The sequence below is a fragment of the Plectropomus leopardus genome, chromosome 4 (genome assembly GCF_008729295.1).
Source record: "Plectropomus leopardus isolate mb chromosome 4, YSFRI_Pleo_2.0, whole genome shotgun sequence".
NCBI classification, from domain to species: domain Eukaryota; kingdom Metazoa; phylum Chordata; class Actinopteri; order Perciformes; family Serranidae; genus Plectropomus; species Plectropomus leopardus.
In genome coordinates this window covers 32,480,114-32,495,823 of record NC_056466.1, presented here as the reverse complement: position 1 = coordinate 32,495,823, position 15,710 = coordinate 32,480,114, and the positions used below count along the sequence as shown (strand labels likewise).

At 43.1% G+C, this 15,710-nt stretch overlaps 1 protein-coding gene across 2 annotated transcripts in view; it reads right to left on the bottom strand.

Moving 5' to 3' along the window:
- dlc1 (DLC1 Rho GTPase activating protein) overlaps positions 1-15,710 on the bottom strand; it is a 113,640-nt gene that overhangs the window by 13,209 nt on the left and 84,721 nt on the right. For both annotated transcript variants that reach the window (XM_042484897.1, XM_042484898.1), the window contains 5 exons: positions 12,316-12,387; positions 9,472-9,553; positions 8,212-8,275; positions 2,690-4,365; positions 1,164-1,343 (listed from right to left, as the gene is read on the bottom strand). In XM_042484897.1, coding sequence (XP_042340831.1) covers positions 1,164-1,343; positions 2,690-4,365; positions 8,212-8,275; positions 9,472-9,553; positions 12,316-12,387 — 2,074 coding nt within the window. The remainder of the gene's footprint in view (positions 1-1,163; positions 1,344-2,689; positions 4,366-8,211; positions 8,276-9,471; positions 9,554-12,315; positions 12,388-15,710) is intronic.

Below are 15,710 nucleotides of genomic sequence, written 5' to 3'. Positions count from 1 at the left end.
TTTCTCACCATTATCAGATCAGATTCCTGCTGGAACATGTCCAATATGGTTCATTAGCTTCTTTTGGTACATTTTCACTGTAGGAACAACAGTTGTAGGTCATTATTCTACATTATAGCCATTCCTTACACTGCTACATGTAGCTTCACGCTAAAGTCAGGAAAACATGTAATCTTGGTTGCTGATGTTTTTAATTTATCCCAAATTTCAGATCAGATTTTATGCTGGAACATGTCCATTTGTGCTTAGTAGGTTTTTTGGTGATTTTTCATGATAAAAAAGTGCAGCTATTCTCTGTTACAGTCATTCCCTGGCTGCAACGATGTATGAGATACAGAAGACCAGGAAAAACTGACTTATCAAAGCCAACTGGGTTTTTTTTAGGTGGGGGGTTTAAGAAAGAGGTGCTAAAAAGCACCCTTTATCGGACAGGATGTTTTGACCAAGTGGTTTTTGACCATTTAAGCATGTAAACATGTTCTAGTAGAAACCTTAAATACAAGTATGAACCTAAAAATGAGCATAATAGGTCCTCTTTAAGTCTTACTCATTAATTGTATTTTGCACTGCTTTTTGTTCAGGGCTTCCCTGTCAACAGGTCTAATGCACTACAGATACAAATGAAAAGAGAAGTTGGGAACAACTGTAAATTTCTGAAGCAGATACAGTAATAAGGAGGATATCAGGTGACACTTGATAATCATGAGCAGCATATAGAGTGAGGTCAGTTATAGAGGAGGTGGTGTTGGAGGGATAATCGTTGAGGACAGATCTTTGCAGCCTCCAGCTCTTGTAACACCGTGCGTGTGAACTACCATGATTGCCCCGTTGAGAAAAAGACAATGTACACCCCTTCCCAGCAATTACAGGCCTGGGAAAAGAATGTGAAACCCAAGCTCTGTGGACAGCCGTCACCACACTACACAACAACCTGCAGATGGAGGGGATTGGGAGAGGGCTGGGACGTAGGGGGAGCAGTTGAATGGATGGATGGCAGAAATTCGAGGGCATCACTTACGAGGAACAATTAGCCAGACGCAGGCGGCATTTCACATGACAAACATGCTTAAAAATATTGCGTGACAAACAATCGCCATATGTAATCCTCCTCTCCTCTCCTCCACACTTCCTGTATCCCTTACTTTTCATCTCCCTCCACTCACCAGCTGAAGCCATGTTTGTTTGTCGGGGTGTGTCTCTCCAGCAGAGCAGTGAGCTGCAGCAGCGAGAGCTTCTGGAGCAGATTCATCTGCAGCACAGACTGGCAGCTAATCTGGAGCTGGGCCGATGCCAAGTTGGGCCGATGGGAGTTCTGGAAGCTGGGCCAGCGCAGTTTCTGTGGTCTGGAGTACGCACAGGGAAAGAGGAGAGAGCACAAATTGAGATGTGATTAAAAGTGAGCAGTTTAACTCTTGGGATCTGCTTTTGTGTGCACATAAACTTAGAAAATCACACAAAGCCCCACACAGCATTTGTAGGTCTGCGTGCCAAGTGATCAGTTAAAGGATTACAGGGATTTATGTACACATCAATCAAGAGACGATTTTAAAGACTAAAACCCTGTACGCCCCCCGAGTGTAATTCTGCCTTGTGGATTCCTGAAGGAACAGCAACAGTCCCCATGGAGACCAAGCAGCATTCCAGAGTATCCAGCAGCATTACGTAAGGAGTGAAGTCTCAGCGTGTACCGCTGTTTAGCCTCTGCTGTTACTTTCTATGGAAAACTCTTTCTGTGGGTGCCCGACTGTTTGTCTTTCTATTGTTTTGTTGTCCTTGAGCTTTTCATGCATTTAGGTAATGTTTGGCAGGAGTTTCACGGAAGACGACTAAAAGCATGTGAGCGTTTGTTTTAAAGTCTCGGGTAAAGGATCAGTTCACTCAAACTACAAAAAGTAGCTCATATAAAAGTAGGTTTTCTATGGAAGAAATATTCCCTATGACAAAGTTTAAGAGTTCCTTTAATGCTGTGAGCACCATAAAGACAATTTCATTTACCTCCATTAGATTGGGGTGGAGGCAGAAGCCTCAGAGACAGATATCTCAAAAGTATGACTGGGTACCGTCTTTCTTTCTTTCTTAATAATTTGGGTGAACTAACGAGGAATATGTATCACAAAGACTCTGGCAAGAATCAAAATATAATGAGTATTATGATACAGGGGTTACGGTCCAGTTATATATTGCAATTTTTAAAAATGTAAACTGAGGAAAACTGTCATTGCCTGCAGAGCACCACTTAAGACTTTTTTCACCCCACGTACAGTTATCATGAATGGTAAAACTAGCTACAGAGATCAAGTCAATTTTCCATACCAGGCTGTTAACATGTTAATTTATGCGGTAGGACAAGTTGGACATTTTAACATTGTAGTCTCATAGCATTGACACATTTTTGGAGCCACCCATATGTGGCCATTTGAGGAACTGCAGTTTTTGGCACTTTCGCATTGGCTTTATTTTTTTAGTGCCAGAGGTTGCTGCTTGGTTTAAAGACATCACAAAATGAACCACTGCCATGAATTTTTGCATGCAAACTATTCATTTAAAAAGTGACAGGGTTTTTGAGAATCAAAAGAGTATCACAAAACATAATATCGCAATATTCAAGTGTATCAATATTTTCTTATACCCCTCGAACCGTCCCTCTGGTTACACCGCATAATTAATAAGACAGTTTAGATTTACTGACCTGCTGGTTCTGGTTAGAGATGCTCCAACACCAGAGTCTCTCCTCTCCCTCATCCCTTCCTCTCCCTCTCCCAGCGGGTTTCCTGTGCTGTCTTGGTCACTCCCATTCTCTGTCTCCTCCAGCCGGTTCTGCAGAGGAGAGGACGGACATGGGGAGGCTGAGTCCAGTGCCGAATCTGAGTCTCCTTCCTCCTCTTCGTCCTCCTCCTCTTCATCCTCTTCCCCAGCTACTGCTTCTGACCAGGCGTTGACGAAGCGCTGCAGGCCGCTGACATGCTGCAGAACTTGCTCCAGTTTGCGCTCATCCCCCTCCTCCCCATCTTCCTCCTCCTCCCTCTCAGTATAGGGGACGTTGTCGTAAAAACTGAGCCGGCTGTCCACGGAGCCTGAAGAGCATCTGCGCTGGCGTCTACTCTGCCGCCCCCTTAGGATCACCGAGTTCCCATTATCATTCCCGTTGTTGTTACGTGAACTCCCGTCCTGCAGGGCTTTGGGAAAGGTTCCGGGCTTGTGACCTTCTGGTAAGTAGAAGAAGATCATGCCCTCCTCCGCCTCCTCCTCCTCCTCTTCTTCCTCTTGTCTGCTGTTGTCTCGAACACTGCGGTTGTTCCTGCGGTTCTGCTCATCAACCGTCATCCCGTTACTAGCTTGGCAGGGGATGGGTGGGGCAGATTTGGGAGGAGGTGTCGGCTGTCGATCAGAAGCTTGTTGGGGAATGCTGAAAGGATCGAACCCCTCCAAATACATCCCTCCTCTCTTACTGGAGCCTGCCGCTGTGCTGTGGCTGCGAGCTCGAGTCACTGGGCTCGGTGTGCTCACTGCGCTTCCACTGCTGGCTTCAGACTGGCTGCTCCCAGTACTCCCAGTGCTGCCGCTGCTGGTCTGAGTGGAGTAGGATACAGAGCGATTACGGTTAAGTGTCATAGTCTGAGTGGGATTGCGGTGGTGATTGAGGTTCTGGTTGAGGTTGATGCTGGAGATGTCCACACAGTTGAGCCTCCGTAGTTTGTCATCATCCAGACCCTCTTTGATAACAGGACCACTGATTTCTATCTTCCCTCCACTGGTGCTGCCCTTCTTCTTCCTCTTGGACATGGTGCCGCTGCGCAGCCGTAGGCTCTCCATTCTCTTGAGAAAGCTCTTCGCTCTTGAGCGTGTGCTTTTGCCACTGCCACCTCCTCTATCCAGACTACCTCCTAAGCCTCCCATCCCTGTTTTCACGTCAAAGTTGAACTGTCCAAGTGTCTCCAGTGGTGATGGAGGCATCCCATCAGAGAGGGAGTCCTCATTAGCACAACCTGACCCACCTGTGCCTGAGGACGAACACATGCTAGCTACAGAGCTTGCACGGGTGGCTCCGGCAGGTACAGCTTCACTTGTCAGGGCGGCGCCATGATTCTTCTCTTCTCCTCTTCCTCCGCTCCCGCTGCTGTGGATGGAGCCCACTTCAGGCTGCTCGCTCAGGTCGGTCAGCACACTCTCCGAGCTGTTGCCCTCACGTAAGGCGAGCTTGCCTTTTTGGGATACTTGGTCCTTTGGGAATGGGGGTGCAGCAGCATCTGAGGGCAGTGAGGAAAAAACCTCCAGCTCCTCCATGCGGGACCAGCGCTTGCTGTCCCTCTGGAAGGTCCAGCGGCCACTGATGGCACAAGGCTCGTCCTCATCGGAGTCCTCGCTCTGGGTCGGGGAGAAGGAGGGAATAGGGGACAGGGAGAAGAGGTTGCAAGAAGAGATGGAAAAAAAAGAGGGAGGGAAAGGAACAGTTAGGGGACATTGTGCACTGCTACGTTTTCCATTTCTTTTCCAACATTCCTCACCTTGGTCCAGGAAACTTTCTGGAGTTATGGAATTTATTTTATAATTGTTGCACTTTGCATTGGGCACATTCACGTTCAGTTCCCATTTCTCTATATAAATGTAAACTATATGATATATATCGATATACTATTGGGTGTCAAATGCCTTTATGACACAAGAACCCTTACATAAGGAATTCCTGAAGGATAAATTACATATGACGATTTAAGATACTGATTTTATTTAAAACTTCTTATACTGAGGTTAAGCGTTTGACTTGATGAAGCAAAGATACCCATGGCCAGCCAGGTCATTTCCTGACAGCATGGACAATACAAACACAAGACAAAGAAAACAGTGACTATGACTGAGTCACATATACAGGACAAGCACCTTCACAGAATGCACACACCTCCCCCAGTTTTGTTAATCTATCTCAGAGCCTGGAGGGAGTTCAGGAAATTCCATTATGACCCCCATAGCTCCCAGTGCAGCCGGCCAGACTGGGGTCGTCCCCCCTTCCCTACAGTCTTTGTCCCCTCTGTCTGTGCACGCACACACACACACACACACACACACACACACACACACATTGAGTGTGAGACAGTGTCACTGATACACTGCGACTGTCTGTCCTTATTCCTTATATCCATGACAGAGATATCACTTCATATTTCTTTGTGGAAAAGCTCCCACAGTCCATTTTCTATTCTATTTTGTTGATTTACACTTTGGTTTGAAAATACATATTTAGTGGATTTCTGTGTCATTGTCTATGTACAAAAAGAGAATTAGAAATGTCCTCCTGACAAAATTGATCATGCATAGAAACTATGATCATTTTACGTGAAATTTTTGAACACTAATATTTAAAATTTACTGGGGATTTTGTTTGTTTGCATTTTACCTTTTGTAAGTTCTTTGGTACACTAGAATCACCAGAGGCCGCACAATACAATATTATCATGATACTATATTATCTCGATACTCAAGACACAATACTATAATTCTGTCATTTTAAACTTTTTATGATATGCTGACTATTGAAAATATGTTGTTTTAGCAGATGAGATACAGTTTCCAGTTGGCTCTTCTCACTTTTATCATTTTTATTGTAGCAAAAAAGTAAACTGAAAAAGCAACGGATTTCATTATTCTAGTAGTCGACCAAAAGTCAGTTCTTATTTGAAATATTTTTATCTTATAAAATCTACACTTGATGTCTATATACTGATGCAATATTGCCACGCAAAATATTGGGATACTAGGTTGTATCAATATCCCCCCCCTCCTATTTGCGTGAGCTTTTATCATACAGTATAAGCCATTATAAATATCTACCACACCCTCACATGTACATCATATTTATCATTTCATGTGATTTGTATTTGTGTGTAAAACAAACAAATCATATCCATCCATCTTCAAACACACACTGACGTCCTCAAAAACTGAACTGGAAGATTCCAAAGGAAACTTCTTTACAGTGGAGAACCAAAGCTCATAAAACCAAACCACACACCATATTTTAACCACCTCCTTCTCCTCACCTAACTCAAACCCTATCTGTAATCTGAACTCACCAAAACACACAGAAAGGTTTCTAAAGCATTTGACTTGAGGTTTTTAAGCAATAACAAGAGCCCCTTTTAAAGAAGATGCCAGGAAATTAGAAAGTCAGAATAAAAAAAATACCAGTGATCAAATGATCAAATCCACAAATCCATGTTCCACTAGCTGAGTGCCAGTGTTCCATTTTCACTGCTCACATGGACTCCACACACAGGCATCATTAATGATATGTTCTGCAGTGGAAACATGATGTAATTTCAAATAAAAGTGAACAAAGAGTGCGATCTATCCCTGCTACATACAGGGTTTTTAGTGAAGTCAATGATTTAAAGAGGACAATAGAGACTTTCGTGACATTTTCAGATTCCATTGTGCCTTTTTTCCTCAAGTTACGTTGGTTGGAATGTGAGATAACTGCACGGAGAGCCCTGATTGGCCGACAGAGCGTCGACAATTCATCAACATTCTGGAGATATCTTATCCTCGAACCATCAAACCACCAAAGCATTCAACGCAATGGTGGGCGCTTTGAATGTCACGAGGAGTCTGCTGAATTTAAACTATTTATTATCACACTTCAGAATGAACCAGGAAGAGAAGGAGAAACGGGGAGTTTAGACTCAGTTTAGAGAGAGGGATTGTTAGGACACCAAGGGATCAATGCATTCCTAAGCTGTCTGAGGGGGGTTGTCATCCCACAAAGATGGCAAATAACCTCTTTGACTCCTCTAGTCTTGTTGACTCCTGAAATGAAAGGTGACACAGAGAGGGTCATCCTAATGAATACCACCACACACAGAACAAGGATGTTTCTGTGTAGCACTTCAGGCCGTTTGGGAATTAAGGTCGATTTGTGTTAAAAGGAACAATTCTTGTCACAAAGCGACAGTCAGTTTAGACTGTTTGAAACATGCATGACTTAAATCTGCGATATTTACAGAATTATCCTCTTTTCTTCCAGGACGCCTGCTTCCTTGAAAGTGTAATCTAAGATTGTGGTGTTTAAGCGAGTTCAATTTATCTTAAAAGCTACTTAGGGGATACTTTGCTGATTAACAACCAGCTTTGTATCAAAACAATGTGGGCAGTATGTGAAAATGAACGGTGATAAACTTCTCTGACCAGTGCATGGACATCCCTCCTCCTTGCATGGCAAAACACCACCGGATGACCCAAATTGATGCAAAACAAGTAATATTCTTCGAAACATAGAAACATGTTTCAGTGCCCTGTTGAGATGTAATAGTATGTATGAGAACAGGAAGTGGGATCCATACTCCTTCCTGAGCAGAGAAAACAGAGAAAACTGAGATAAAACAGTGAAACTAAGCAGCGCTTATTAAATGTAAACCAAGACTCTGTTACTGAGTTGCATATTTCTCCCCTCAAAAGTTTTCATTTTTTAGCTTACTGTTTAATTAATAATATGAGATCAGTCCAGTGCCCATTACATCACCCATCAGCGGAAGTATTTATTGGTCTGGTGCGGCGCAGTGCATTCTGGTAGTTGTAGGTTTTCTACCTATTGAACAAAAGCTTCCTTTTCTCTGTTTTTTCTGGTCATGTAACGACAATCTCAAAAGTATTTGCGTCTTTTTACGGCATAGACAGCCCAGTTTTACTTAAAAGCTGTCTTTCCAGCACTGAAATACCTCTTTAAGACATATTGCAGTCACTCAAAAACATGCAAAAGCACACTCGTAGACAAGAGTTGTTTGCGGCTTCGTTCTGTGAGAGTGCCACAAAAGCAGTACTCTCAGTCCTTTTATGGTGAGCCAGAAGTATGAGGAAGTATTTGAGAAAGAAGGGGAGCATGCCTTGAGTAGGGGGAGGTCCTGCTGAATGCAACCCCTTCATTTCGACATTAAAGCTACCCTCCTTGCCCCTAGGGTCCTCACAGTCCACTTGATATAGAAATAAACCCAACAGGTGCCTTCTCATTAAAGCAGATGAGAGAAAACACGGCTTTGCCCTGTGGCACACACTGAACTGATGGCTGATGTGAGGGAGTGTGATTGTGGTTGAGGGGCTTTTTAGAAAGGCATGGAGCTAATGTGTGTGTGTGTGTGTGTGTGTGTGTGTGTGTGTGTGTGTGTGCGTGCGTGCGTGCGTGCGTGCGTGCGTGCATGCATGCATGCATGTGTGTGCACTTACTCTTTTTCTTTGCGGTGAAATCTCCAGTCTCATTAGAGCACACTTGTTGAGGGTGTTCAGTCTCCTGCAAACACACACACATGGAACATTGGTTTCAAATGCCTGATTTTTTTCCTCTCATCAGCAAGAGGATGTATGATGGAAGAAAGGATGAAATGGGAGGAAAAACAGAGGAGAGGAAGAGAAAGACAGAGGGGGGAGTTTGGGGCTGGCTAATGAGCTGCTGAAGGATAATGTCCACATGAGCAGGGAGGCAGAGAGGGAGAATGAAATCTGCTGGAGTGGTGACGAAAAATTGGGGAGGGGACAGAAAGCTTATCCCCCCAGCCACCTGGAGGAGGGGAGCAGGAGGGTGGAGGTGGAGGTGGTGGTGGGGAGGGTCCACCCTCTGGAGAGCTCTTAGAGCAGATCATGTAACAATGGAGAGATGAAGGGATGGGAACTGGAGAATAGTTAGGCTGTGGGGAGGGAGAGGGGGTGAAAGGCTGCCAAGAGAGGAGACACTGAGATGATAGCTTCCAGATGTATGGAGGGACACCTGCTGTGGTTTATTACTGAGACTCGGAATTTGATGAAGGAGTCGACTCCATTAAAGAGTCATTAACCTCCTCCTCATATGCTAATTAATATCACAGGGGCGCCAACTGGGATGCAAACCCAGTCCTTTCCAATGATACTCACTGCCATTAAGCCCCATTTCACAGGCACGAATGCTGAAACATCATGTTAAAAGCTTTGAAATGTTTTATTCCCAAGTGTCAAATGTCTTCTACAATATGAAAAGATGGAATAAAATGGTAGCCCTTTTTACACAGAGATCGCGGAATAGGGCCGCCCAGAAGTCCCTTTTTTATGCCTCCTTTGCATTTTTACACAGTACCAAATGACAGCTGCATCATTCTGCTCCAGTGTGTGATTTTAGATTTAGATTTTTTCCAAGTGTCACATGTCTTTGAGAGCATTGCGTGACCGTGGCATTCAGCAGTGAAAGGTAGGAGTAAGATATGAGGTTGCCAGGGCGATCAGAGAAAGAAGACAACAATGAGAGTGAGATATGGACACAGGAAAGTTAATGGAGAGAGGGAAAGGCAGAGTGCACGGCTCCAATGTGCTTATCCTGTCACTCTTTCATCTTCCCAAAGCGTGCCTCCTTTTGAAGTCATGCCCTCATGCTTTCATTTGAAGGAAAATGAGAGATAGAAGAAGATGAATAGGACGTAACATCAAAAAGAAAGAAAAAAAGATGTTGTGCGATCTCACCTGCAGAGAGCCTCGATGGCGTCCCGATCGAGGAAGTCATGGTCCCTGGTGACCGAAGAGATGTCGATGGGAAACTGGGCATCTAAACAGAAAGGGTCTAATCAGTGAGGGCATCTCACTAGCGGTGATTGGATTAAAGGGTTCGGATGAAGATACAACCCCTAGCTTTAAAAAACACCCACCCGCTCAAACACCCACCAGGGCCTTCCGTCCCACCTCCCCCTTACCCGACCATGCAGCCTTGATGAAAAGCTAAAAGAGGAAGTAGCGTCTTAGCCGACCAAACAAACACAGCTGCAGCTTTCAGCCCGAGCAGGCAGGGGGGAGCACACAGGGATTGATTGAAGAATGACAATAGGTACTCCAACACTGCTCAGAGCTCCTACTTCCTTTTCTCCTACTTTCTCCACAGTCGACCTCATTATCAGGATTGCTTCGATGATGTTTTTTTTTCTTTTACCAATAAATGACTTTTCTGTGACTTTGAGGCAAATTTCCAAGACCATACATTCTCTGAAACAACCATCAATACTCCTGATCTTTTCTTTTTTAGATTACTATATAATAGCTTTTTAAAATGTAGATTAATTTCAAATATGACGAGACCAGAACAGGAATTAAACTGAAAATTTAATTTATCTATAACTTACAGACTGTTCATTATTTATGACAGGTGAGGGGATAGTGCAAAGAGGGGGAAGCATGTCATATATTTTTTTAGAACAGGGAGGAAACTTAGGTTTCCTTTTTTGGCTTTAATGGGGTTTTTCTGGCTTCAATTGGCTGTGTTTTGTATTAATTCTACCACAAATTCTTTTAAGAAAAACATGTCGTTTTTTTGGGGTTTTTTTAATATTGGCAATTTCTAAAGAAAAAATTGTGTCAATGTTTTTTCTTAAAAACTTTTGGTGTTTTTTTATTTCTTGAAAAATCCCACAAAAAAAGGCACAGTTTATCATCGCCAGAAACTTAAAAAACAGAAATTATCTTTGGAATTTCACATTTCTGATGGTCCTTGAACATATCATGCGTTATAATACAGGTTTGTGAGACAAAATTCCATGACTTTTCCAAAATTGTCAGTGTATATTGAGTTTTCCCAAACTTTTCTATTGCTATTTGCAAATTCCATGACTTTCCAGGTTTTCCATGACCAGAGGAACCCCAAATGGCAGTTAAATCATAAAGAATATTTCAGCAGTCAGGTACAGTGAAGAATTTTAAGATGTTTTCTGGAATGTGTTGACCGAACCCAAACTGGGAATCTTGCTTCGAAAGCCCCTGGGGGTGATGATGATAAGAAAATTCAGCTCAAGGGAGGCCAGCACCTTTAGCCTACTGAATCAGGTCTATCATTGGGCTTATCTTTAGTGGGGCAATAGCCCTGACAACTCAGACAATAGAGGCTGTCCCAGGGAAACAAGGGAAGGAAAAATGTGTCATGCACCGGCACAAATTCCTACCACAAACCAGCGCGGGTTTAGAACCCTGCACAGTGACTGATTGCGATTTCTAGTTGCTGTTGTATAAAAACAGTCACCTGTGCAGAAGCACAATGAGCTTCCCGTTCAAATAGGAAACCTTTCACGGTTAAGTGGCAACCAGCAATGGCCCGCGGACAATGGCAGCTTGGTTCTGCTGTCATCGTCCTGCAGTTACATAAGTGCGACTGGTATGCCCGCTGCATGCCATAATATAGCTACAGTAGCTGTATGGAGGGTAAAGAATGTTTGATGAATGTGAGCATGTATTTAAAACTTTTCAACCACATGTCAGTGTATGAGTAACTTTAGAGGGTAAAAAAAGATGTTTAGTGTTCAGGTAAGACAGTACTTTGGTCCTCAAAGAGTTACTATATAGGTTACACTATAGTTAACGTTTGAAATATAGCATGCTGCTGTGGTTTGTGTGGCTTTTCCTGCATAAGCTCAGCCATGCTCTGCTGCTAAGGGAAAAAAAACACAGGCCTTACTCCTCGGGAATGTTCTGCGGTGTGTGCTGTATGGATGCATGCACAGGAGCAGGTGAGCATGTTGGTGTTTGTGCACTCAACAAAGGCCACAGTGGTTTTCCATATGAGCTAAATGTCATCTGATGTAAATGACCAAAAAGGTGCTCAAAATGTGCTCAAATTTTGACTTCTCTGACTTACATTAAAAAAATACAAAGCTTCTAATGTGATCTAAATGTGTGGCTGTGATGATAACCGAATCACTGTAATGCTGCAGTCAAGTGATAGTGTGATGATTAGGGAATCACCACTTCTTTTTTTTAAAAAATTTGACCAATATAATAAATTCATCCATACGTGTCCTATTTTGGCTCTGATGCAGCCCCTATGTCTGTAGTCACAACTCTGCAGCCTCACTAAAAGTCCTTCCCTCTGATTGATTAGACATCACTAGTAAATAGCCTATCAACAGTAAAAACACTCCATGCCACAGATGCCAAAGATGGAGACTAAGGCTGCTCCTGTGGTCTAGCACATTCGGTGCCACAACATAACACAGCAGATATGTATAATTAACATCGCAATCTCTTATACGGAAGTCGATAAACACCCTGTGTTTTCACTGGTAACCTTCTGCCATTAGTTATTGTAGTCACTGGACAAAACCTCAGTTCTATGAGTATGAAAACGAGGAATAGGGAGCGAAATAATTTGCTATTAGAGGACCGCCAAACTGCAGTGATGTGTCGCTTTTCCACAGCGGTAAGATAAATCCATACCATCACCTCAATCTCAATGTAATCAAAATCAAAGAGAATATATCTTTTTAGTCACCTAACATTGGTAGATCTGCATGACTGATTTCAGTTAAGAGAGAGTGGGCGGGGCCTTACCTTCATAAAGCTGGGCGTACTGTGGGAACCCTGCTGCTCGGAGCCAGGTACAGGCTTCTTTGGCTTCGATCTCTGCAGAGGAGAAAAGACGGTAGAAAACAAAGGCATGTTAGGCATTTTAGGAGACAAAAAATATAACCAGTACATTAATGAAACGACTGACACTAAGTTTTTTTTCTCATCACTAAAAGGTTATCCTCTCCCTCAGTATCAAAGTAAGACAAACCTGTGGAACTGAGCGCTCCGACATGCTAGCAGCTTATCAAATGTGAACCCCTTGACCTTATTGCTATCTCACACTCGGTCACTCTCCTCTCACATGCTTCCAAAGCTCGAGCTCAAAGCATCCTTCGTGCAAATTATGTTAACCCCCTCACACGCCAAGTGTGTGCCACTTAAGCTCCTTATCCAGGTAAGACAGTGCTATTGGCTCACACAGAGATCTCCAACAGAAAACCTCCATGAGGAGCCTTTTCCCATATGTCATTGTGTGATATTTTAATGTTTAAAAAATGCTTTTGTTTGGTTTCTGGGTTTGCCTTTTTTTTGTGGACAACATATAATATCAGCTTCTGTTCCTTCATGATGCCACTGAAAAATTCCAGGAACTTCTGTTGATTAATGTGCAAGTAGAAAGACATATCAGAGGTATGTCTCCCAAGTGTCCATCAATGCCATTATCACAGTCCAACATGTTCACAACGCTTCTCCAACAAACCCTTCAATCACTTCCTTCAAACACAAGGTGTGACATTTGGGCTTGTTGTGCTAAGTACTGACTGACTGTCGAGGTCCACCGTGATAGAGGAGCCATGGTGATGTCTCCCAATTATCTGTGAAAACCCTTTAGTCGACGTATGCCAAATGGCTGCTCAAACCCCAGCTTCAACTGCTCCATCACCCCCACAGCCAGCAGTTTGTATAGAGGAGGACAGACAGAGACATGTCTCCGAAGCCTTAAGGAGCTGACTTTACAATGTCCTCTTTAGTGAAATGACAGTGAGTACAAATGTAGCACAACCTTGAGAAAAACCTGTAAACAAAACCAGTAGAACAAAGGCAGGAAAAGACACTTGTGAGCCACAGATGAAAGTGACAGCACATCGAATGATTGCAAAACATGAAAGCTGAATACTTTATAGGGGTGGGAATCACCAGAGGCCCCACGATAACAAATTATTCTGCTACGATATTATCCCAGTATGATATTATAACAATACAATATTATCACGATACGTAAGTCACAGTAAAATATTATTGTAGTTTTAAACATTTTGCAATATGTTATGATCTTTTTAAACATTTTTTCAGGTGTATATTATGTCCCCAAAGGAAAACTTTGTTAACATCTGTTTTATCTAATAAGGTAAAGTTTTCAGTCTGTCCATCTCACTTCAGTCATCTTCCTTTCACCAAAATGAATCTACTGGACTGATAAATAAATGTATTCTTTTATTCTAGAAGTCTACCCAGTTTTATTTGTATTTGCATTACTTACTTATTTCTATAAAATTACTTTTATTATTAATGTATAAAATTCAATGATTGGCTACTATGTAGCAACATAATATTAGCATGCAAAATGTTATGATGCAATAAGATATGTGAGAATTGTGGTATTCAGAAGTTCAGGGAGGATATTTAAAAAGATTCCATTTCAGTTTCTACAGTCCTTGCATTTAGACATTAGAGTGATGCCCTTTAGAATTTAAGTAGGGCTGCCACGTTTGGCTGAGCGTGACTGAGCTAATAGTAACCACCAGTAAGGAGATGCAGAGTAATTTATTTTATCATGGAAATATCAGCAGTTCCACCTCATTTCCAGGATAAATTACACCATGGAATTGTTGGATTGTTTTTAGCTCGAGCTCAAAAACAGGAGCAAAAAAGGAGAAAAGACTGAAGAGAGACTAAAGAGGTTTCATTATTTTGGTGGGGAAATACAAAGATAATACAAAGACAAAGGTGTAATAAATAATGTGGGAACTGACTGGATGTGGACAAATGAAAGGTAACCATAAAGTCCATAAAGTCAGGCAGACAGGTCAAACTGCTGCAAAGGGTCTGGGCTCCACCATATACCAGCATTTACATACCAACAACAAGCCTAGACGGCAGACAAACCCTCTAACAACAAGGTGTGACACGACCGAGACAGGGTCTCCCCTCTGCCACTGCAGGGGCCAGCACCCCTGAAGCAACGGCTGCCACACCGGCATGCACCGAGTGTCGAATAACACATCAACGACTAACGCTGATTCACTTGACGAATGAGCTCTATTTCTCCTTGTGGATGCGAGCTGTCTCCGAGGCTGTGTGGGCGTGTTGAGCCGAGTATTTTTGGAGTGTAGTGAACCCAGAGGAAAAACCGAGGGGTAATTATACCCACATTCTTGAAAAAGCGAGCACAGCATGGAGCTGGAGATTCTTGCGTTTGCTTGTGTATCTGTGTGATTGTGTGCGCATGCAAGTCTGTGTGTGTTTGCAAGGTCCGACCTCATGTTTAAAGACAAACCACTCAAAAGACAGTAAAGCTATTGAGATGCAAATTAGACATACAAACACGTGGTTAGCTTTCAATCCCCCCCAAAAAAACCCCCAAAAGAAGGCTATGGGATCCATTAAGTGCCTTTGGAGGGAAAGCTATCCAGTGACACACCCCATTGGGCTAGAATGTGTGTCAAATCTACTTTACAGTGACATAATGTGAACTTGGTGTGCTTTGGAAACAAAATAATGACACCAGCATTCACCACGCTGATGGATAAAACCGAATATTTGTGGCTCCATTCATTCACAGAGCGAAGCATGAATATTTTTCCATCTTTTGTTTGACCGCAGGAAGTGGACAGGGGCATGGGGCATCTGGCACAAACAATTTAACAATAGAGCCAAACACACATACACTCATATGTATCTGAGATTTGAAGAAAAAAAAATGTTGGATCAACAAAGCCATAAAAGGTTTACAAGAACATCCAAGGCTCATAAAAATCACCCGACAGCACCCCGCCCAACTCCGTCACATTTCTGTTTGCTTCCATAACTTGAGGGTGTATTTTATTTCTCGTCTTCCCTCACCGTCCAACCCGATTCCTTAGCCCTTGCCAGGGAACGACCTCACTTCCTCTTCCTGCTTCCCCCACAGGAAGAGAGCCAAGCGGCGCTGCAGTGGCCGCCGACCACCCGGCTGTAAGGCCCTGCCTTCGTTTGTTCCTGGCCAGATAATAGATGGGGAGGCAGCCAAGACAAACACTGGCTCCGGTGATTGTGTGCGCCCACCAAACGTCCTCGTGGCTAAAGACAGCTACAAAGCCAACACTGGACATATGGAGGCCTATGTCTCACAGCAAAGGGCTCACATACCACAGTGAGAAATGTTTATTGCTGCATTA